The sequence below is a fragment of the Heliangelus exortis genome, chromosome 2, assembly GCF_036169615.1.
Source record: "Heliangelus exortis chromosome 2, bHelExo1.hap1, whole genome shotgun sequence".
Taxonomy (NCBI): Eukaryota; Metazoa; Chordata; class Aves; order Apodiformes; family Trochilidae; genus Heliangelus; species Heliangelus exortis.
The window spans coordinates 36,750,569-36,775,047 of NC_092423.1; the positions used below are offsets into that span (position 1 = coordinate 36,750,569).

Genomic DNA, 24,479 nt, shown 5'->3' on the forward strand with positions numbered 1-24,479 from the left:
GTGTTAACACATGATTATGCACTTAATTTTCTAGTTTGATTAAAAACAATTGCATGTGTTTATTCATAGTTTAAGTGATTCCAGTTGGCTCTTGAAGTCTTTCACTTCAGTGAAGCAAATGGGATGTGGTAGACTTGAGCTCCAATCTTCATTGCTCATTTCGCATTGACCGATGAGTTTTCTACAAGCCAAGGTTAACAAGGCTCATCGATATTAGTTTTCAGAGTAGTGCAAAGCAATTTTTAAAATAATCCTCTGGGAACTGATAGCTTACTGATATTATACAGTGTTACTATTATTGAAACAGTCTCTAAAACTGTAAGGCTTAATTTGTAGCCTTCATTCAAAATATTTGAGAAATAAATTAGCAAACGCTGATGAGAAGGATTTTAGATACCGTTCAGCTCTACTAAAACTGAAGCAGATTCCAGCTTCCAAGTCCTTTTTTTTTTTCCTTGTCTTTTTTTTTTCTTTGTCTTTTTTTTCCCCCAGCTACTTAAAACTTCTCTTTTTCAGTGATCCCAGCAGCCATGGGGGTATGCAGAGGAGATATGATCTTGCTACATTTCTTGTGGCTGTTTTAAATGAAATTTTGTTCAGAACGTGTTTGGAATTGCATTACAAATTAAAAAAAATAATAACTAAAAGGAGCATAGTATCTGTGTAGCAATCACTCCCAGCAGCTGGTGAAAAAACATAACCTGTAGAGCTTCTTTCCTGTCTGCCTTTTCTATTCACAGTTACACTGGCTGAAACCTTTTGCTAGCTCAGCTGACATACCAGCCTTTTCAAAGACGTTGTGGGAATGTCATCCACTTGCAAAACAATGTGAAGAGCTTCAGAGTCTGACCTGTTGTGTGCACAAGGGAATGTGTCATTCTTGAACCATCACTACTTTAGGGAGGCAGCTTGGCAGAAGTTATAATGGCCAGTGATGCTACAAAGTTTACAGTGGCAAATGAAGTATATTATACATGATGGAAACAGGAGGGTTATTTAGATAGGCATAATGTACTGTAGTTACTGAAGTACAAATGACTGTGAAAGAAAGGCCCAGATTTTTCTCAAGCTGTGTCTGTTATATACCATAAGTTGTATTTAAAGGAGACAGAACCCTTGTAAATGATCATAGGCAGCTTGCTGCAGAAGGTGAGGATGATAATAAATGGGAGATAAAGAGCCAATGAAGTGGCCAGGTAGTCTTTCTGCTTCAGAGAATGCGGGATGTGGCAGGAAGGAAGGCAGCTGCCCAACAGCACTGGAGTTATTTGCTGCTATCTTGGTCACTTGGGAATGTTGTCATTTGACAGAAGCTGGAAGCAGCACTAACCCGTGCTAGCTGACCCAACCTGACTTTAGTCATCTTTGTCCTTATCCTGAGCACCTTCACTTTTCAAAGTCCTTAATAATCAAAGATCAGAAGTAAACACAGTTTATCAGAAAATGATCCTAGTTGAAATGTGACTAACAAAACACTTCTGGTCTCAGCATGGAATGTAAGTCCAATCCTTTCTCAGAGGAACAGGACCATTAGTTCCTGGCTTGCCAAGTCTGTTCCCCAACTATTTCCAACCACAGTATCGTATAATTTTGTTCTGAACCTGAACAAGTTTTAGATAAAACAAGATTTATCTAAAGTAAGATTTCCTAAAAAAAAAAAAAAAAAAAAAAAAAAAAAAAAAAAAAAAAAAAGCCACACTCACAACTCCGTTTAGAAGGCTGAAAACTATCTTTCTCTAGCTTGCATATATTTAGGGCAGTTAGTAAAACCAGAGTTTGTTGGTATTTAGTATAACTCACTCTGTGACCCTCCTTAGCAAAGGAAATCTGGTGAGATCTTACCCTGGAGTCACAATAGCAGTTTCCCTTCGTTCTGGTTTCATTTGATCTCCTAGGGAGAAGTAATAGTCTCCTGTGTGACAGTGGAAGAAGATGTTCACCTTAAGGACATGCATTGAAAATAAATCTGAAACACATTTCCTAGTGCATAACCCAGCTCTTAACATTGAAATTACCCTTTGGATTTTAAAGTGGTTGCAGAAAGTCTGAGAGCAAAGTCTTGGGCCACTAAGACCATCAAATGGCTTACAGTGTTCTTGAAATTCATTTCAGTAGAAGGTGCAGGAAATATGGATTTAATTCTTTTATTCAAACTCAGTAGATGGCTTGGGACAATTAATTTCCAATTGTTTCCCAGTAGAGCAGATTTACTTGTATATTAATGAGGCACAGGTGTTAGGCCCCTGGTGCCTTCATGCCTGGGAGGCATATTTAGGTTGTTTATCTAGTCAGCCATAGGTACTGCAAGGTACTCAAGCTTGCCTTTAACAGTTTATACAGTGAAGCTTTTTAATTTTTTGATGTTTTTTTAAATTTGCTAGCACCTGTTAAAATTTTAAAACTGATCATGTAGAAAGAGGTAGGAGTGATTTCAGTAGTAAATAGCACTAAATGTTAAAGAAAGTCATCTTCTATTATGCTTAACTGCCCAGCTTGACATTAAGAAGAAAAGAAGGTTCACTTAAGCAAATACGTCATGTGAGGAGCTAATACAGTCAACAATATACTTTTCTGTTGTGTATTTTTGGAATAGGTATTTCTTTGTCTCCAGCTGAAACATGAATGTGCTCATATTAATATTCATTTTTCTTGTTTATTCACTGAACTGCAGTACCAACATTTTAGAGGAAATGGAATAGCCTCCATAGACATTATGAATTTCAGTAGCTGGCATAATTATAGCGATCTACATATTCATTAAATCCAACGAAGAAACGTGTCCAAAAAGACAGCCATGCGTTTAGAAATGATACACAACTAAATATATATATACATTTTAAAAAGTTCCTTTCCTCTGCTTATCCAAAAGTGTGTGATGTCATATATTCCTTAAATCAGCTAAGTTTTTTTTCCTTGTTTAAATGTTAATTCCTTTTGCTTTTGCACACAGTAAAGAATGGGAAGAACTATTTGTAAACAACAATTACTTGGCAACTATAAGGCTGAAGGGGATTAATGGGCAGCTGAGAAGCAGCAGGTTCCGTAGTGTTTGCTGGAAGGTAAGAAGAGAAAATATTTATTTACAGTTTGTGGTTGCAATATATCAACACATTACCTGATGCACTAGAAGATTATTGATGCAAGGAATCATGAATTTTCCGAGAGACTTCATCCCAGTGTTTTCCTACTCGTTTTTATAATTCATAGGACATTTGCTAATCATATTGAGTTGCCTTAAAGCTGTATGATGGGTGATAGTAAAAGATTCTTAGGAAATAATCTCTTTGTGCTGAGTGGTGTGGTTAGAATTGAGTGCCACACAGACATCTTTCCTCTCAGTCTCCATGCGGTGAAGTCACGCACTGAAAATAAAAAGGGAATTTGTCTCACAGTTAATTTTTTGTGGAGCCTGGGACTCCTTTAAAATCAGCCTGATGCTTCTGTTTGCAGCTCTTCATGGTGAAAAGAGAAAACAAAGGCCAATCTCTCTTGTAATGACTGGGTAGAAAGGGAAGCCAGATCTTCCAGTCTTAAAAACACAACAGGTCATCAGAGGTCTGTTGCTGATTTTTCAAAAGTTGCAGTGCAAGGAAGAGAGAAAGAAGGCAAAGTAATACTGAGATGCTATGAAAAGCCCCAAAAAATTTTGTTATATTCTTCACTAACTATGAGAGTAGGGAACACTGTCCCTGGTAGAGTTGCAGTATGTTAGCACTGATGATTTCATTACCTCACTTGGTATTGCTCAAGCTTAGGCACACTCACTTAGGCACAGAAACCTATAAAAAGAAAATTAAAATATTCTTTGCATATGAATGAAAGAAATTGGAAAATTGAAATTTGAAATGTATCAATTATTGAACAATTTAGAGCTCACAAAAGTCCTCTCTTCAGGAGGCCAGATGAATATATGCCACACACATTGTTCTGTCAGTCTGCTTAGGAAGCCATAACTGGAAAAGCAGAATTAACAAAAGCATCAAGCCCCTCAGTGTCCACTCATTAAATCAAGGGCTGGTGTTATTTTAGAAGTAAAGCTGGTTTTACTGGCATGACCCAATGCAGGGTAGAGCTCTGTTTTAGACTATTGGTTTTAACAATAATACCATCTTTCCTGAGTTCTTAAATATGTAGGTATTTTTAATAATTTGGGAGTGTTGTGGGTCTTTGTCAATATTTACTGGATTTTAACACATTATGATGTGTAAAAAAAATTTAAAAGCAAGACAGTCTTTCTTATTTTATATGCAGATAAAAAGTATTTTTCAATAGCAATTTCTTTCCAGCCCTTTTAAATCAAAACTATGAAAGAACTGAAATGTAGTCATTCTGAAGGATTTTTTGTACAATCAAGCTTTCTTGCAGAATTCTAGAACATGCTTCTTTTCTATAGATTACAACTGGGAGGTAGGACTAGATTACCTCTAGACATCCCTTTCAAACCCTAACATTCTATTAAAATATATATTTTTTTTTTAAATTAAAAAAGATTTCTTAGTTGTAGTATATCTGTCAGTGCTTAGTTTCTGCTTTGCATGCATATTTCATGCTAAGCCTGTTGCTTTAGTTTACCAGTGTTATGTAAATAGCTCCAAGTTTTGTATATTTATTTTCATTCCTTTGCATTTTTTTCTGCCTTGGAAGTCTCAGCCAACTTTATTGAAGTTGTAACACTTTAAAAAGTTGAGTTTGTGGTTTCAGTTATTTTTAACGCTTTGTTTTGGACTGTAGGATTTCTATTGTTTCTTCTTATTTATTGATTGGAAAGTACCAAAGCCAGGAGTATATTACAGATATTTGCTTTCTTTTTATGTGTAGAGAACTTCAACCTCCTTTCTGAGATGGTTCGTGCTGTCTGGCAGGGCTTCTATGAAAACCTGTGTTAAAATGATGAAACATAATAGATTTATTTTGTTTTGTTGATAGTTATTTCTGGAGGTTCTGCCCCAAGACAGAAGTCATTGGATTAAAACCACTTCAGACTTAAGAACTTCTTACAATAAGATCAAAGAAATTGTAAGTTGGTACCAAATAGGTTCTCTACTCTCATGCTTTGACATAGGTATCAATATTTACAGTATAACACAAGAGGATTTTTTTATTATTTTTTTTTTATCCAGCACATTACAAACCCTCGAAAAGCAGGACAGCAAGATCTGATAATCAACAATCCACTCTCTCAGGATGAGGGGGTAAGTTGATCCTTGGTTCTAGCAATACATACTCTACAAAATGCTCATCATCATCACACTGACACAAGTGACTTCTTGCTGAAGAAGGCAGAATGACAAGTGCTAAAATATCCCTCCTGAATTTTCAAACTGACTTGGGTTAACAATTGGTTCACAGACTCTGCTAAACAACCTGAAATGCTCATTTCCAGATTAAATCTTTTATTTTCAGGCTTTAACTCAGAAAAGGCTGTAATGAACTGGACTGTTAAGTCCACTTTCACGGCATATCCTTTCTTTAACTGATAGCCTTTTTTATTGTTATGTGTTTTCATTGTGTACATAAAAGGGTTCTAGTTGAAGGAGTTTTTAAACAATAAATATTAAGGGATTGCTGTTAACAACAAGTACTGAAGAGCCTTCCTTTGAAAGACTGTTCAGCCTTGGAAGTTTTCCTCTAGCAAAAACAGAATTTTTGTATGAGTTGTGAAAATGCTGAGTTATGTAAAGTATTGATCTGCAAGATAGGAGATAGGTATTTCTTCCAAAATTTCTAATTCTTTTCTCTGTAGTTAAAAGTTTCTATTCTAATCAGAAAGCAGCCAGCTGCAAAATGAAAGATACAAATTTTAATACTGAAAATGTGGTAAAAGTGTTTGGCCTGACTGCCATGAAGAGCAGAGCAACCAGCTCTTGTCGAAAGCAATGGGACCTCCTATTGGTGTTTTTGAAGTCATGACATTTCAAGGAGGGCCTACACGTAAATTTGAGAGCTTAATTTTAGGCTTTGTTTTTGTTTTTTTTAAATGCTGTTATTCTCCTGCATTTTTTTATACCTGGAAGACTCTTCTAAGTACTTTCTAGCACATATCTTTAAGCTTTTCTGTTATCTTTAAGCTATCTTCCATAGTCCTACTTGTACTTCCATTTTGTTTACAAACGGAAGCCTAGATTTTGTTTGTATTTAGTGTGCTTGATATTTCATGTAGAAGGAGGGAGAGATTTGCTTGTTGAAACATGGAGGTGGGGATCACAGGCACATTGGTGGCTCTCCAGTGCCTGTGCATCAGTGCATCAGAACATTCTGCATCCTGCTGGACAGAAAGTTGTGTCAAATGTAAAAGATTTAAAGTGTTGCTGCTGTAGTTCGTGATTATGCACAGTGACACAACCTTCTTTCTGCCAATGATGTCTCCAGGAGATAAAAGACAAAGGTTAACATGTCAGAGTATGTGGCAGGGGATTAATCCATAAAACAGGCCAAATCAGGCATAGGAATAAAGAGCAAAGAGCCTCTGAGATGCTGCAGTGATTTAATGTTTCAGGCTTTCAGTGTCCTGGGTTTTGCTTCCTTTTCAGAGCACAGATTCTGTTTCCTTTCATCCTTGGCTCTTACAGACCATGACTGGAGCAGGATCCAGGGGAGTTCCAAAATGTGATCTAGCTGCATGAAAAGAGCTGTGCATTAAAAATATATTGGTTTTATGTAAGGCATTATCAAGCATATAAATACTTTAAAAGTTTGGGGTGAATTTTCATAGTTTGTAACCCAAATATAGGATCTTTTCTTTCTGATGCCACCATGGCAATAGATTGTGTACAGGGGAACAAGAAATTCTAAGTATTGCAGCCTCTGACTCTGTGTGGTATTCCATTCACTGGTTGCTGCCTGCTAGCTGAAAATGAACCTTCATGAAAAGATTGGTGTAGATTTTGTTCCTTCTGTATTTTGATGAATATGGCCAAGCTGCTAGCCCTTTACAATAAAAAACAGACTTTACAACCCTTTTTCTGGAGCATACAAATATTTTCTAACTTCTTCCAGGTTAGCTTTTTCAAAATATTGGTAAACAAGGCAGGAAAACCAAAAGATGAGAATGGAGATGGTCACAAGCCCAAATATAGAAGCTAAACCTTCTTCAGACTCTTTTATTTAATATTTTTTACATTGACAGTGAGCCTGATATACCCTGGTTTTCCCTGGTAGAACTTTTTTAGAATGGGCAGTCTTCATCTGTACTGCGTATATGGACCATTATAATAATGTCATTTTTAATAATAGGCATCTTAATACAATCCTTATTCAAGTATGCCTCCAGTAAGACAAAGTAACTTAATTCCAAACATTGTGTGAACATTCTCTTCATGGAGAAGAAAGCACTTTCAAACTCCTGTTCATATATTCATGGGAGAAAGGTAATACAGTACAGTGATAAAGACCTTATTCCATGAGTGAACTACTGAATTTTTTTTTTCAATTGAGCTGCTGGTTCTGGTACATTTGATTTTACTCTACTTCCTAAATATTCTTTATTGACTCCATTACAAGTAACTCACAGACCTGTAGCCATTCTGTGAGCAAATGGAGTGAGCCTAGAATAAGGGCCCACAGACTGAAATGCTTTAATCTCTATCTAAACGGACTTCATCAGATACATTAGGTTTGTCACCAGCATTCTTTTTCACCCATAAAATATTGATATACCTGTCTACCAGGACTGCTGAGGATTAATTAGTCAGTATTTTTACAATAATTTGCTCATGTGGTATGTAAGCCTTAAGTATTAGTAGAAGTCTCTGTTTCTTACCTTTCTTTTTCCTTGTTTCAGAGTCTTTGGAATAAATTTTTCCAGGATAAAGAGCTTCGAGCCATGATTGAACAAGATGTGACAAGAACGTATGTACATCTTTAACCAAATTCCTATATATAAATTTAGATTCAGTGGCTTTATGTGGGATACATTATATTGTGGTTTTTTTGACTTTGGTTAGTGTAAATGTCAGGATTGTTGAACAGGAATATGTAGAAAAATATTTTAAATGTATTTTCAAAATACATTTAAAATACAAAATAAAAATACAAATAAAAAATACAGCTTTCTTGGAGTGAAAAGCAAGAAAATTGAGTTAAACATTAAACCCTGGAGATATATTGGTATCACTGAAGAAAAGCTCTTCTAGATAAAGATATTAGGGAGTCTATTATTATGTGAAATAAAAGTTTTGCAGATGAAGCTAGGAGAAGGTAAGAAAAACTGAAAGGCCTTGTAACTTAATTGTGATCATAATAAAAGACTGAACAGGTGATGTTCTAGTAATTCTTAACATTTATTCAATCAATAAAAAAGTAATTTGTAATTAGTAAGGGAAATGTCGTTCATCTAGAAAAGTTAAGCACATCTTTATCAATTCTCCAGTGCTGTCACTTATGCCTTTTAAAATTTGTCCTAATATTACTGTGATTGATTTCATCCTATTGGCTCTTAGGTGATTCCAGTTTAGGAGCTTGTTTGAGTTAAAATGCTCAGTTCCTGAAAACATTTCTTTTCAGAGTGGAAGCATTGACTGATGTGTAAATCTAATTAAATTCGATTATTGATCTGCTACCATCTAAAATTTAGCTGTATCTGAAAAATTTTTCCTTGTAACTTGAAAAAAAAGTGGTGATAGGTGTATGTTTTACCAGTCCCTAGTTCACACATTTTCATTTACAGAAATAAAGTCATGCAGAACAAATCATTGCTCTCTGGTTTTGGAATACTTTATATGTCCACTCCTAGACCCATTCTTGCATGCATTTTGCCATAAGATGTGTAATTAAAATCTGAGTATGCTTTCATGTGCATTCTCACAGATGGTATTTTTTTGTTTGTTAAAGGAAATAGTTCAGGATGTTCTAAGATTAAAATATATATGTATCTAAACTCTAATTGGGGAATGAAAAGTTGCATGGGGGTTATGATGGATGTAAGACTGCTATTTAAAAATATACACATAAATAAAAAGTCCAGAAACCCACTCTGGCAAATGGCAGAGTGGGTAATATTCACTAACATCAGTAATAGTGACTAAAGAAATTTCCACATATGTATTTATACAAAATAATATCTACTTGAAACAATAGCATTTTCATTATTTGTCATCAGCATCAAAAAAGTCAAACAATAAAGGATCAAAAAATATCAAGATAACATTAATTTATTTGCTAAACTACATGCATTTATATATACACCTTTTGTCTGCCTAATCATAAAGCACAATGTGCATTTTATGAATACCTATGTATCAGTTTGTAAACTATCATTAGCATAAGAAGTAGTAAGTTCCACATTCCTTGGCTTTGGAATGTAAGTTTCTAGATTTGATTACCCTCTTTCTCCAGGATTTTAAGCAAGAAAAATGTTCAGGAGGCACATTCCCAGTAGATCAATCCAGTGGCTTGCTTTTCTTTTTCAGTAGAATTTTTTTATATTGGTCTACCTAGTTTCTGCATTAGGAATAGCAGTCTCAGTTCAGGACAATGGGAACTGTGTGAAGATCACTAGTGGTGGGTGCTGGAGTTTCAAACTCTCTGTCTCTCAAATAACAAAAACCACTCCAAACACACCCACAAAAAAGGTAGTAGAAAAGCCATTAGGCAGCTACATCCTACCTAAGTATACATATAGAAAAGTATACATATAGAAAAGTATACATATAGAAAAGATCCATTGAGTACGAGCACAGGAGACAAAATGTAATTTCAATTTAAGAGGAGAGGTTGTTGGAAGGGAGAACTACCTTTGTACACCAATTTATTCAAGACAAAAAATAATGACAAGGAGAGCGGACACACACACGACATGATTAGCATTATTTTTTACCAAATCTTTGCAGTTGCAAGAGCATCTTCAATTTTTTTCTGTTTTAGTATCTCTCTCCATTCCAGATGAGTAACCGAGTTGAGCAATGGCATGGGTTGGAATCTGTTCATGGACAAAAAAAGGTGGTCAGTCTATGGCTGTGGTTAATAGCCTCGTTTCTGTCTGCCAGCAAAGCTGTTTCATGAAGTATTTGTGCATCCTTTTATTTGATTGCCAGCCTAAATTTATTCTTTGTCAGGTCTGGCTGTCTCCGGTATGGGGGACCCTAAACGGGCTAAAGGAATGTTTTAAAAAATTATAGGTAACTGATGCTGGTCTTCACTTCCAGAAAGTGCAGAGTTGAATGCACCATTACTGTTTCAGCAAAGCAGCCTAGTAAAATTCCCATGTCCTTGTGTAGTCTTTCTCAGAAATGTAAGGAAATGAATATATTCTAGTGTTCATGAAAAGTATTCTTACCTTGTCTGATTTGAGGTTACTGTATTTCTAAACCAGTGTTTTAATAATAGATGACATTTCCCATAAAAATCCATCCTGAGCATTAGCTCCCTCATGATCTTTTCTATTTACATTTACTATAATTAATACTTCAGCCAGCTTATTCCTGAGTTCATTATTATCCTTTCTGTCACAATCTCTGTCATTACTAGATCCTCAGATATTTCTGTGTATTTTTGAGTTTTCTTTGTTAGTCTTGTGTTCCTGAACTTCATAGGGCAGGCCTGAATAACAGTCCTTCAGAAATAATCTCTTCAAACTCCTAAATTATGTTGATTGCCATCTGCTGTAATGCACTTTTGGTCTCAGCTGTGTCCTTCCCTTACAGTAATGTGATTAGTACAAGTGCATACAAGTTTCCAAATGTTGGTCTATTTACCCCCACCAGGTGCCAGGAAAACATTACACCCCTCACCCCCCTGCCTTTCTCAGGTCTTCAGCATCCTTGCTTTTAAACTCCGTTGTCTTCTCTGCCTTGGCTCTTGGTTCAGGTCCTTCATCCAAGGATTTCAAAGCACCTTTCTGGCCTTAATCAGTTACCGGGCTGACTTGTCATCACCTCTGTGAGATGTCCACAGTAATTATTAACACTAATAGTTTTATCTGAAGAAATTTATTGTAATTTCCTACATTGTTTCTCAATGACAGACTTCACAGTAGCCTTAATGATATGAGTTGTTCTGAAGTATAGCATTGTCACTCAGACTTGGAAAGGAAGAAAAAAATAATCCAGTGGTTTCATTCACATTACAGTGATTTCATGGTAAAACTTAAGACATTACAGCTCTAATTTCAGCAGTCCAGCCTGGTGCCTACAGCTGTTGTCTTTATAAGTATTCTTCTGTTTTTCTTTGTCCAACTTTACCTTCTTTCTTTTTAGTATTCTACTTGTCTGGGTTTTTGGGTATATTTGTAACTGCTCTGTATATCTGGGTGTGGTTTGGACTGCTTACTTTGTGAATTTTTTTTGCCATGTAGTTATTTTTCAGTAGACAAGGAAACAGTTTTGTTTCTGCACTTATTAATTAAAGTACGCCCTACATAACCACTTTATATCTGACCTTCAGCAGTCAAGGAGCAGCTTGCACAGGTGAGATTTGCTTCAGAATAGTTACAGATTGTAAATATTTACATTTTTCTGGATTGTATGCAGATTAAAGGATTTTCCCAAAAGCTTTTTTCCTTCACTCTCACACTAGATCCAGTCAACTGTAGAAAACTTAAAGGATATTCATCCTCCTAGGATATCAATTATAAAATCATTCCATAATTCTAAGTTTTATTTGAGGCGCTTACTAAAGATAGTGAAGTGCCTGATTATACTGCATCAGCAAAGATGCCAGGAAGATCTGTTGGAGCCTAAGATACTGGTTTTCATCTCAATTATGAGATTTTAATATTTTTGTGTTTAAAATGTGTTTTGTGTTTAAAGCATTTTTCAAATGCTTATGAAATATTGAGTCCATGTGTGTATGCTTCTTCTGACATGCTCTTCTTTCTGCCATTTTATTCCAGTTTAGAGCTGGAATTTTTACAACTTCCTTAACATAATCTAGTGCTTTTACTCTTCCCTTGCCCAACTTTTATCCTGATAAAAATGAAGAACAGGGCTAAGCACTAGTAATGAAAATGAAGGGAAGATTGATAATCCAGTTACAGTTGCCAGCCTAACAGGGATTAAAAAATAGGAGCATGTCATATAACATGTGCCTTTATTTATGGAGATCTGATCACTAGTGCTTATGTTTCCAGTACCTGAATCAAATTAATCAATAGATAACTACTTGCAACAGTTTTACTACTTGCAACTGACTTCTTTTATTTTTTGAGGAGAGAAGTGACTGCTTGAATTTTTTGATCATGTTCCTTTTCTAAGTGTTCCAGGCAAATTTGAGATTCATTGGTGGGAGATTGGCAATCAATAGAGCACAATCTTGGATGCTGGGATACTGTGCCTCCTGGGACCAGAACAGTCTTCTGGACTGCTGGGTTTGGCAGTAAGAGCATATGTGCAGGACAGAGAGGGTAGATAATTTTTTGGTCATTACCTCTCATTCTGTCTCCTTTCATTCTGCTTCAACTCAACTTGTTCTCATGTCATGGAGAAACAAAGAAACCTTATTTTTCAGACAGGAACATACTCATATGGTGCATCATTTTATTTTTATTACATTCTCCAAGTCATTCATTTTCAGTGGATTGGCTGTTTGTAAGAAGATGACAAATAAAACAATCTGCCACTCTATTTCATTCTTGCAGATCTCTAGTTTTCATAGTACTAGGAGGGATTACTTTCTTAAATATAACTGGTGATACCATCATATCTTTGTAGCAGACAGATTTATATTAAAGAACATGGTTCGGAATTTTGGTTGCAAAAACAAATATATCAAAGTCTTTAGATGTATTCTTAGCCTGCAGCACAGCACCCACAATTTACAGAGGGGTGGGAAAGAAGACAAAGGAGGTGCTGTCTTAGCTAAAATAATTTCTAGAAGACCAGTGACTGATACTCTGTGCACAGTATTGTTTACCTTCGCTGTGTTTCTTCATTTTCAGCTTTCCTGAAATGCAGTATTTCCAGCAGGAGAATGTGAGGAAAATTCTTACAGATGTTCTATTCTGCTATGCCAGAGAAAATGAGCAGTTGCTTTATAAACAGGTAATGAAAATACTGTACAGGTGGCAGTCATTGACTCAACATTTTCTATATGGTTTGACAATAATGTAGTTCTGTTGTATCTGAAGCTGTATTATAATGCTAAAGTAATCAAAGAGCTGCTTGTCAGCTGGATGGTAAGAAAAGTAAGCTCATTGAATAACATATGCTTTTTCCTCATAACACAGTCCCTCAAATTTTTTTCTTCAAGGTTGCTAAGTTGTCTAACTTCAAATTTCTTTATAAACATCTTTTTCTTCGGTGTTGGTTAACTGAAAAATGAAAAAGAAAGGCTTTCTTTGCTTAGGTAAGGTATGTATTCAGCAGGATAAAAAATGGTACTGAATAAACAAAAAACATAAATAGTGACTTCTTTAGGCAAAGTTTACTATTTTAAGTTTTACATAATATTTACGTCCTTCCTCAAAGTGCTAAAGCCATGCAGTATGTTAGTGAGTAGCCCCTTTATCTAACCCTGTGGCATCCACGTAAAACTCAGCTGACAAACACTTCTTAACTGAAGAATGAGGGTGCTAAAATGCCACTTTTACAGTCGTACCTGATGGAGAGACTGCTCAAACTATTTTTGATGAAATGGTAAAGAAAGCTTTAAAGCTGCATTAACTATGCATCCGTGTGGGATGCAGGCTAAATTAATTCAGCATTTGTTCTGAAGGTTTTGAAGTGAGTATAAGCTTGATACTAAACTAATATGTAGAGACCAATATGTAGAACATCAACATAGGTATATTTGTGTTTGTTTCTTTAAGCTTTAACTGTAGGGTGCGTGGGGACTGACAAAATGAGGGATACTCCATGTGCATTGACAAAGGATAAACCAGAGAATAGCAGATTTTAGGTAGGAAGAAAATTTTTCGTGCCAAACGTACACTAAACGTGAAGATTTTTATGAGCCACTGGACGCTTTCAGGAGTGGTCTGAGACCACACTGTCCTCAAGCCACAAAATTAGTGGTACTTTGTGAAAAAAAATGACACATGAGGTGAAGGAACCGTAACTTCTGATGAACTGTCTTACAGATCGTATCAAAAATCAAATATATAGTTATTAAACATAAGAAATCTCTATTAGCTGGTTATTTCTTGTCTTTGACAGGCGGTGAGCAAGGAATAGTCTTAAATGAGAGCAAGAAAAAGGGAGAATTCTGAGCTGTATTTTAAAGAGTAGTGTTGAAGAAAACCCTCCAGTAGTACTCAGCTTCCACTTTCCAGTGAATATAGGCCAGAGTACTGATGAGGGGAAAATGGAAGAACACATTCTGGCTAATTTAGTCTATCATTTATTGAACAAGAAGTATTATTTTACTCTTTGATATGACTTAAAAGGGCTTAATTACCCTCTGCTCATATTTAAAATCCTCTTGATTCCTTACCAAGAAATAATACCTTTTTACATAAGGATAGAATATTTAGCCAGATAAATTTAAAGAAAAAAAAAAAAAAAAAAAGCCCTGAGTTTCATCACAAGCTGTTAAAGCTATTATTTTCTACTAGGTGACACCCCGTTTAACATAGACCATATTGTTAATAGTTATGGGATTTTATTGAATTAATGAGACTGTTATCATGTAGTAGAATGTCTTGCTGAGTTAATTGAAACTGCAGAGATTATATAAATGGTATTAATGAACTTTGACTGCCTGATGCCTCTGCTTTAATAAAGACTTCTTGGTGGGCTAAATGAACATAGGCAGATAAAAGAAAAGGTTCAATTTTGTGAGCCTACAGGCTGTTGACAAAAAAAACTCCTTTACCTCTGCTTTCAACTGGTGTGCATCAGTAGTGCAATAATTCCAGGAAGGGGTTGCTACAGGACTAAGGGGAGAGGTGAAGCGCAGAAAATGAAGTAAATTTGGACAATTAAAAACTGTTGATTTATTCTCTTTGAAGTGTGTTAAATAAATCACCTAAGTTTCATGCTGCTGTGCCAAGTCCACAAAACAGCAAATGGTCATGGTTTTCCCCTCATGTTGTAGACACTTGTCATTTTTATTTGGAGCTTTTTCTGTTTTCTTACCTAATTTTAACAGGGTGTGTTTGTTAGTGGGTTTTAAATTAATGTTCCTGTTAGCTTATCAGTAATAATCCTGCTTTTTTATCCCCATGTCCCTCTTATTAAATAACCATTCTTTCATGTCCATATGTAATTTCCTTGAATTAGCTAAGAGGAAACTTAGTTTGTGGTGGTGACAGCATGTGTTTTCCCTCTTTTAGCAAATACCTATGTTCCAGTCAATCTTCCTGTCCTACATTTTTTATTGGTTCTCTTTCTAACATTGACTCAAGCTCCACTTCCCATAATTGTTTCCACAACATCAAATTCTAAAATATTTTTTTTAAATAACAAAGGTTGCCATTAATTCATCAGTAACAGATCAGCTCCAAACTACTGTCTCCACAGTGACCCAAATATGAAGCCCGAATTAAGAAGTTTTACTTCACATTCAGTATCCATCGTGGGACTGGTCCTGTTGTTCCATATGAGAATTTCTCTGTCTCATTTTTTTGACCTCACACTAGAGGTGCATTTGCTATTACAATTATAACACTTGGCTGATAAGTGAAAACTTAAAATTATCAGTCAGCATCTGTACAGGACCTGATGTTTCTTTCTCAGAATATTAGGGAAAAGTTATAGTTCTCTGACAGTTGCACACTTAGAAATGTAAAAAAAGTGATCTGAATTTTACAGCATTTTATTGTAATTATTATGTAGCATCAGCATGTAATCTTGCAAGAAGCAATCAATAGTGTGAATTTAATATGCATATATGCATGAAAGATCTCTTTGTAGTGGTGTTAGTGGTTTTTTCACCAGTGTGAAGTATTTTATTTGATGAGGAAAAAGATTTTTCTGTCCCTAGTCAAATGGAGTAGAATGTTGTGAAGCTGTATTAGAGATTTAGAGACAGAATCCTCCCTGGGATCATTGAATTTTTAAATAGCAGCTGTAAATACGGAATCTAAAGAGAATAGTATATTGTAGTTAAGAATATGTAAAAATTACTCTTAACATTCTTCTGTAAGACTGGTGCCAAAATTCTGGTGCTAGTTACACAGAAAAGAAATAGTGGCAATTAAGCTAAATCACTAGGCTAACTATTGTTCACTCATGAGTTGATTGCCCTTAGAGAAGTCAATATAATTTTGAAATGCATTGATTTACTTTTCATTGTAGAAATGCTAAATTTTTGGTTTTCTTTCTAAACCATAGGCTGTATTATGAAATCAATATTTTGTTGTAGCTGGGAAGTGTCATAAAATTATCTGAGCTCTGTCAACTTATTTATTAACACTAAAGAGTTTTAGTAAACTGCAGCATTGAAAAAATATGTGTATGCGTATTACACTGGTGGGTTTTCTTGCCAAGCTAAAAATCTCTAAACATTTGAAGTACTCTTGTAACTGAAAGATCAGAGGTATCTTTTTGAAATCCTGATATTTCATCATCTGTTTGTTTTGTTTTTGTTGTATGTGGGCAGCCACATTATGATTCAACTTTATTATAACATTGATTTATTATTATGTTGGAAGAACGTATGATGTGCTTTTATCTTTTCTAGCTAATTCTTATTTATGTCCTCTTTTTCTTCAGCTTATATGTTTACAGCTTAGGTTTTTTTACTAGGTAGTCAAGTTTTTGGCATTTCCATTTCTTCTATTTCATTTTAGAATATCAGGGTGAATAAAAGATTAGATGTGGAGCTGTTAATTAACCGGGGGCTGTGAATATATATGAAAGTACAACCCAGGTTATCGACAGTTTATTTAAATATTTTTGCCAGTTATGTTTTTTGTCTAATCCTATACCTATCTCCCTGCCTCTACCATTCCTTTCCCTCTTAGTATGACTGTAAAACTTTCAGAAATTTGAACCTCTCAGTTTGTAATCTAACCCAAGTTAGATGTGGCTGGCTACATTGGGTTTAATTTTTTATTTTTTTTTTTTTCCATAACTGAATTTCTATTTATCCTTCATCTATCAAAGTAGTCCTTCAAGGTCCAGGAATAGGAAGAGAAAGAAAATGTACGAACTTCAGTGCTTTTACTGTCTTAAGCTTTGCCCAGTTAGCCCACTGTCAATGCTGCATCCCTATAAGTTGAGGTGGTAACAGTCAACTCAGTCCTGAAGAAATTAAAATTAAATTTCATGGAAATTTGGTTGATAGCATGCAGAGGAGGTATTGAAATCTTTTCTTAGGAACAGATGTGATTCACTAACCTGCACACAAGCACACTCAAAATATGTGCACCGGGAAAGGCTGCCTAGGGAGGCTGTGGAGTCTCCTCTGGAGACATCCAAAACCTGGATGGATGCATTCCCGCATGAGCTCTGTAGATGACCCTGCTCTGGCAGGGGGGTTGGACTCAATGATCTTCTGAGGTCTCTTCCAACTCCTGACTTTCTGTGATTCTGTGAACATAGATAATGATCTAAAGAGGGCTTCCACATCTATCACATAAACAACAATATTAGAAGGATTGGACCAGATGATCCTTGACATCCCTTCCAACCTGACATTCTGTCATCTACCTCTGCTCAGTTTGGATTACTTAAGGAAATTGCCCATTATTTCTAACAAAATTTAAAGGGTTTTAATCCTTTATGGTTCTGTTTGATACCTGTGAGGCTGATAAACTGAACTCACTGAGACGGAGTACTATGCAAACGCTACATGGGATGTCAAGTGATAAAGCAGTAAAGCAGCTGGGTAGCTGCTCAAATGTGTAACTCTTTCATTGTTCATGTTTGTCCTGTGGAAGGACTGGAACAACAAGTGAAGAGGCTTCCTAGCTTGGAACTGCAAGCAAAGTACAACAGCTCCTGTCTGGGCACTCATCTTCTGCCTCCTGACAACAGCCTGAAATGCCTGTGGCCTTGGTGGGCCAACCCCAGTGCTATTTCTACCAAAAGGATAGACAAGATTGTCTTTCTGGCACTCCTGTCTGCCCAGAGCACTCACCTGGGGTTGGGACTGAGGCTCCCCTTGGTGAAATAGTTTCACGTCTGAGCTGAATCATTGCTGACAGCAAACTCCTCCATCCAAAGATGGACCAAAGACTCCATCCAGAGGGAGACCCAGTAGTGGTAGCCTGGGTGTGTGGCTGCAAGCCTCAGCTGTAGCTGATGGTTTTGGGCTGATGTCAGGAGGTCCCTCTCCCTGGAGTCATCCCTGTGTCCAGAGGCAGCCAGATGGGTCTCAACCCTACATCTTGCATCTCTTCACTGAAGGGCTCCCCTCACTTCTGTTTTTATGGCTGTCCCCCACCCCAGTCTGTAGCTTGTGTAGTTCCTGCCTACTATCACAGCCCACCACTGGGAGCCCAACTCTCCTGACATAAAATCCCCCAGCTATGATACCCTAAATCCTTTTTTTCTGTGATCTAATCTGAGGGAATGGGTTGAATATCTGCTGAAGATGAGGTTTCAGTCTGCAGGCTATAGTTTCATTCTGCCAGCATGTTGCTGCATGCCAGCTGGGGTGCTTGTTTCCTGAAGCACCTGCTTCTGCTCCTTGTTATCAAATACACAAGCCCCAGGTGAGTCAAGGAAAATCAAGACTCCTTTTTTGTTCCTGGTGAGCTCCAGGTAAAAGCACCTATGACACTGATGCCTGGCTTGGCTGGCCTAGCCATGCTTCTAATGCTCGCCCAAGTCCCCAGCTACCCACCATATTTTTTCTGTTCTGATTCCCAAATGTTTCAGTAACAGTTTCTTAATGGAACAGTACCAGGTCTTTGTGTTTTTATGAGTTGATTTTCAATATTTAAACATAATAACTCCAAAAGCAAAAGCAAACCCCTCTCATTTTATTTCTTATGTCAATAGGAATGGTTTCATTTTCTAATTTCCCTAATAGCTGCCTTTGTTTCCTCTGAAGACTACTGCTATGCTTTCCTCTATGGTTTTAGAACATTATGAAATAAAAAATAATTTTAAATTTTGTAATTTCTTTCTGTTGCCAGTCTTTGTATTGTGGATCATAATTGTAATTATCATAAATAAAAATCTTATTTATGAATATTGATCTTGGAGTAAACTGCCAGGTTTGCCTACCATTGCCAATTTGTTGTCTGTTGTGTTAGAAAAAGATGGGAGAATAACTTGGTTCTCTACATTATAGAAGAATAAACACTTGAAATTAATCACAATTTAAGGTAAAGGCTATTGATTATGAAACCGTTCTGTTAAGAATGTAAATGTTCCTGATTTTAGTTAGTCTGTACCTAGTATTCCTGGCTGCCTGATCCTATGCATTAGGAACTATTATGTAAGTGTGTAATCTTACTATACCTCTGCTTCCTTTTATGTTTAGGGTATGCATGAACTTTTAGCTCCCATTGTTTTTATCTTGCATTGTGACCACCAAGCTTTTTCGCATGCCAGTGAAGCTGCACAACCAAGGCAAGTACTGTGGGGTTTTTGTAGAGTTTTGAAACTTTGATTTCTTAAAAAAAACAGGATGTTGGCTGAACTAGAGCTTATAAATATATGTTCCTTAAGTCCTTGTTTATAATTGGTAAATTGATAGCAGGAATTTTTGCATCCTTGTGGCTTGATAGGAAAGTCTTAATTTCATCTACCCTACTATAGCCACTGAAAGGGGGATTAAAAAATGTAGATATTGACCCCTTCAGAGATACTTGCTGGTGAAAAAAGGGGAGACAAGAAACCTTAGGAAAACCTTAATCAAAAAGCTCACATACTCACACACCATTTCACCTCATTCTTAATGTGAGAAACAGTTTTTGTTTGTCATCGCAGAAAGAAGGCAGATTAGAGCACTACAGTTGCAGAATGGACATGTTACTGACTCTATTTCCTCATATCTTAAAAGAGAAAGAAAATCAATGTAGACAAATTGTTGTGATTGATATTTTTTTCATCACCTGCAATGCTGTAACTGCAATATCTGACTATCCTTTCACTTGGCAGTAACATGCAGTTTAGCTACTGATCCTCCACTTCACTCAGTCTGTGTGAGTGTGTGTCCATGTAGTCATGCACATATGTATACAATATTACATCACACATTCAAGTGCTTTTTTTTTGCCCTGTATGTAAAGTTAATTTTAAAAATAATAAAAAAACTTGTAGGAAACAAGTCTTCTATCACTTGTGATGTTTAAGTTAGTTAGAACCCAGCAGTGAATAAAAGCCAGTTTAATTACCTGTACTCTTTAATATAACTTCTGTTAGCACTCCTCAGTGTTACTCCAAAGGCAAGTAAGCATAAGGATGGAGATTATTTACAAGTGTGTGTTTTTATTTAGTGTCTAGCCTTAGATATCTTGAAATTATCTTGAAGATGCTCTTCAGTGCTGAATAACTTAAAATAACTGTATGTTATGCACTGTGTTCTGTTCCATCTGCACTGAAAAAGTAGAACTAAGCAGCAAAGTAGACAGAAAAGGGGTGCTGTCACTGATTAATTGCTGGTAAAGTACAATAAAACCACAGGCTATTAAAACAAAATAAATTAATGTTTTGATACTGCATATTTGACCAGTAACCATATTTTTTTTGTTTGGGACAAACAGTGATAAATTGTGCAGCAATCAATTATTCTAGATCAAGCATATTCAAATAATACATTGTGACATTCAGTAATTCGTTATTTGGAATAATTAGATGGTTACTTCATTGTAGTGCAGACAAGGCAGCTAATTTGTTTTTGATCTTTATAAAAAGGAAAGACTTCATTTGTTCAATGGAGTTGCTCTTTTTAATTAAAAAGGCTAGTTTTCTCATTTGCACTTTATATGAAAGTTGGCTTATAAATACATAATAGTACATGCAAAACGCTGACCAAAAATAAACATTCACATTTGGATTGTTCACTGTTGCCTTTTTCAGCGAGGAAATGAAAGTTCTTCTGAATCCTGAATATCTGGAACATGATGCCTAGTAAGTTATAACAACTTCCTTTACATTTAATTTGCTCTTATTTGTAATACATTATTTAACACCAAGTTTCCGGGGTTTTCCCTTTCAGTGCAATGTTCACACGTCTGATGAAAACTGCAGAGCATTGGTTTTCAACTTTTGAACATGACAGTCAGAAGGTAAATACTGCTCTAGAATGTATTTATTTAATTTCTGAGCAAATGTGATTTTTAATATGATTATACTAATTTGAAGGGAGCCAGGCATCTTCTCATCAGAAGATGAGAAACAACTTGGTTAAAGCAAGCTCAAACAAGTTTACATTCTGTAAGGTTCTTCAGAATTTAGTCATAAACACTTGTGGAAAGTCTTCCAGTTAAGAGTTCCTGTCTGTTGAAAGATAACATGGTTATCACAAGCCAAATGAATAGATTCTCCTATGTATGAGTGATTTTCTTGTGTAGCATTCGAGATATGCCTGTCACAGAGGCATCTATGTGCCCAGTCCTATGCAAATGTCCTGATAAATAGGTGCATATGAACACTGTTTAATGTACTAAGGCTTGAATTGTTTTCAACTGTTTACACTATAAAAAATCTGCTGTGAAACCAGAACCATAATCACAGATTGTCCATCAAAAGTGAGGGTGCATCTTTCCATGACTTCACTCCATTTCTGTGCTTTTTTTCTTCTTGATCTCAGGGCATTTGAAAGAGAGGGAATGTCTATGTCCTCAGATTTCCTGCCTTACTATCATACACCACTGTATTTAGTACTTAGCATGTTCCTTCTTTTCATAGAAAAGCTTTTTCTATGTTCTGAGTTCAATTCTACACAACTTTTCTTTGCAGGGACCTTCTACTCTTTGTCTGTAACTGTTTCTCATTCATGACATGAGGGACAATTTGATTATTTATTTTTTTTCACTGCTGAAAGATTTGTGTGATGGATTGTACGTAGAAGGATCTAGCAAAACATAGCCATATTACAGGTATTGACAAGACTTTCAGTGTATTATATCCTAAAAGTTATCCTCCAAACATAGTTCCAACTTGATTCACTTCAACATTTTTCACATAGACTGTTTTTCACATAGGGTGTGTATCTAGAGATTTAAAAAATTAATAAGAATTTGGTTGGATTTGGATGTCCATGTGCGCCGCATGTGCACTATGGCCCATAGTTGCAAACTGTAGTTAGGAAGTGCTAGGTTGAGAGGTGGTTTTGCCTGTATATTGAAGAAAAAATATCTTCACCCAAGACTCACATAAAAGCTTCTATTTTCTTTAAATGTTTAAAGGTATCCGTGTATATATTATAATAGACACAGAGCATTGGCATCTTGGCCTAAGCTCTCTATAGTTATAAGCTACTGTATGGATTTGGGACATAATTCTCAGTAGCTAAGGATAGCACATATGAGATACAAATTTTATGAACTTACTATTACATAGTCACTTTTATTTCAACAACAAAGCTGTAGCTTTTCAGAGTTCAGTGTATTCAAACTTATTTGTTCCAATTTCTGTGACAGAGGTGGTAAAGTCTCAGGCTTAATGTTATTCTGGGAAGTAAGTAGGTCTGCTTACAGCTTTGCACTTCTTGGGTGGAAGGTGAAAGTTTACATTGCCCTTTCCAGTCCTTTCATGGCATAAAAAATTAACAATGCAGAGCGCATGGATTAATATCTAGTTGTTTGTTCTTGTTCTTTGCAAACATGTGTAATCTTTAATAATCCTTTCTTGTATGTATGCCTTTCACAATTATGACTTTGAGGGCTGGCTACATAATAAAGTTGGAAACTTCACAAAGCAAGCAATGAAAGCATGTGCTCCGAGACATGTTAAATTTTATAGCCTCTAACAGTTGGTTCCATTATTCCCAATTGCCATTAGAGGAGCTTCTCCAGCTACTCCATTCCCTACTGGTTAATGAGAGAAATCTGTCCACAGTTTATACTTGTACGATGTCCTAGCCTCTCTTTACTGCTGTAGCATTTGTTTCCTAAGAGCATGAATATATAAATTATATTCACATGAACTGCCAGCTATTCCAGTTCGTGTTCTGGTAGGTAATATTTTGTCGCAGGATTTGGTGGTTCTTCTCCTAATATTTGGGTGGGAATTTTTCAGCTGCATTGCACTAGTATCCATATTTTAAATGTTTTCAGAGGTGAATCTGATGCTCTTCTGTAAACAGTATAGCACATCTCTGAGCCTTCCCTCTTTTTGCCTTTTTATTGTGAACCACATAACTTTGGAGTTGCTCATTTACATTCTGTGTTAGCAGTAGATAACTAAATCCATACACTTAAATGTCTCTCAAGTCTTAGAACCTCACAAAAAGAAAATGGGTGTTTTGCCTCATTTAGCAACTTTATATATATCAAGTATGGGCAGGGACACAGCATCATGTTGTCCACTTGGCTTCAGTGCTTTAGGCACAGGCACTCTGAGTCTTTCCTAGTGTAAACATCTTGCTGGCTTAATCATATTAATTTATTTGAGCATCTTTCTGTTTAGGCTGTTCCTTTCACACTAACTGATGTCATTTTTTGGAGCCATTTTCAACTGACTACACATACTGTAATTTGCTGGACCAAAGTGCATGAGAGGAGACAACAGTCATATATACAATCAAATAATCCATTAAGTTTCTTGGTGGGGTGCACCAAATCAAGAGGCATTGACAGTCAAGACATTGATTATTGATTCCAACTGGTGTCCCCAGAGATTCTGTCAAGATTTCTGTTAATGGGGTTAATTTCTGAGATGCTGATGAACTGCATTTTGATGGATACAATTTACTCATCTCATGCTTTTAAAAATGGCAAGCCAGCATATATTATTTGTTGCACTTAGCCATGTTGGTAGTCAGGAAGTCTGACAGTCAGCCATGTGTCAGTGCTGCATTACGCCAAGGTGCACAAATGCTGCAAGTGACAAACAATTCCAGATTTGGCACTTGTCTGTAAGTAGAAGCTTGCATTAGTTTTGATATTCAGAATCTTTTGACACTTGAGCCAGTGTTTAAGAGGCTATCCTCTAATTTTGTAAAGGTGGCTTTATACACAGACTACTAATGATGTAAAAGCTGACCTGAGTAAGTAGCAGGCCATCTCAAATTACAAGTTCAGCAAAGCAGAAAGATTCTAATGCTGAGGCTTCTATAAAAGGATCTATATTGCTGAGAAAAATTAAAAATACAGATCTTTTGAGTCATCAGAGTTATGAGTGCATGTTGTGGTGTGTCAGATTAGTGAATAACCTTTTTCGGTATTTTACATCTGGCATGTGACCAAGAAAACATGGGTCTGAAGCAACAAGATGAAATAGCCATACAATGAAGAAAAAATAATTAGGATATAAAGATGGCTGTCCAATTTTGTAATAAAGAAGTTAATAGAGTAATTTAGAAAGGACGTAAGAAAAATACCCTTTCTCAACGTACCTGCAGCTATGAAGAACTTCAGTATTTAAGTAGCAACATTTCTGATTAGCCACAAATATGTTAGATGTTTTATTTTAGATTTCCATTTGCTAAAACAGAAAAGATTTTAAATGAAATTATGCCATTTCAGTGAGCTTTATTTGGCAGTG

The 24,479-nt window shown here is 36.0% G+C and overlaps 1 protein-coding gene across 7 annotated transcripts in view; it reads left to right on the forward strand.

The window, feature by feature from the left end:
- The window catches only part of TBC1D5 (TBC1 domain family member 5), a 311,133-nt gene that overhangs the window by 163,158 nt on the left and 123,496 nt on the right, over positions 1-24,479 (forward strand). For 4 of the 7 annotated variants that reach the window (XM_071735551.1, XM_071735554.1, XM_071735552.1 and 1 more), the window contains 8 exons: positions 2,951-3,059; positions 4,927-5,016; positions 5,121-5,192; positions 7,781-7,848; positions 12,872-12,974; positions 19,309-19,397; positions 20,850-20,900; positions 20,989-21,058. In XM_071735551.1, the coding sequence (XP_071591652.1) occupies positions 2,951-3,059; positions 4,927-5,016; positions 5,121-5,192; positions 7,781-7,848; positions 12,872-12,974; positions 19,309-19,397; positions 20,850-20,900; positions 20,989-21,058 (652 nt within the window). Of the gene's footprint in view, positions 1-2,950; positions 3,060-4,926; positions 5,017-5,120; positions 5,193-7,780; positions 7,849-12,871; positions 12,975-19,308; positions 19,402-20,849; positions 20,901-20,988; positions 21,059-24,479 lie in introns of all 7 variants that reach the window. The other 3 variants (XM_071735549.1, XM_071735553.1, XM_071735550.1) reach the window with 1 other exon arrangement.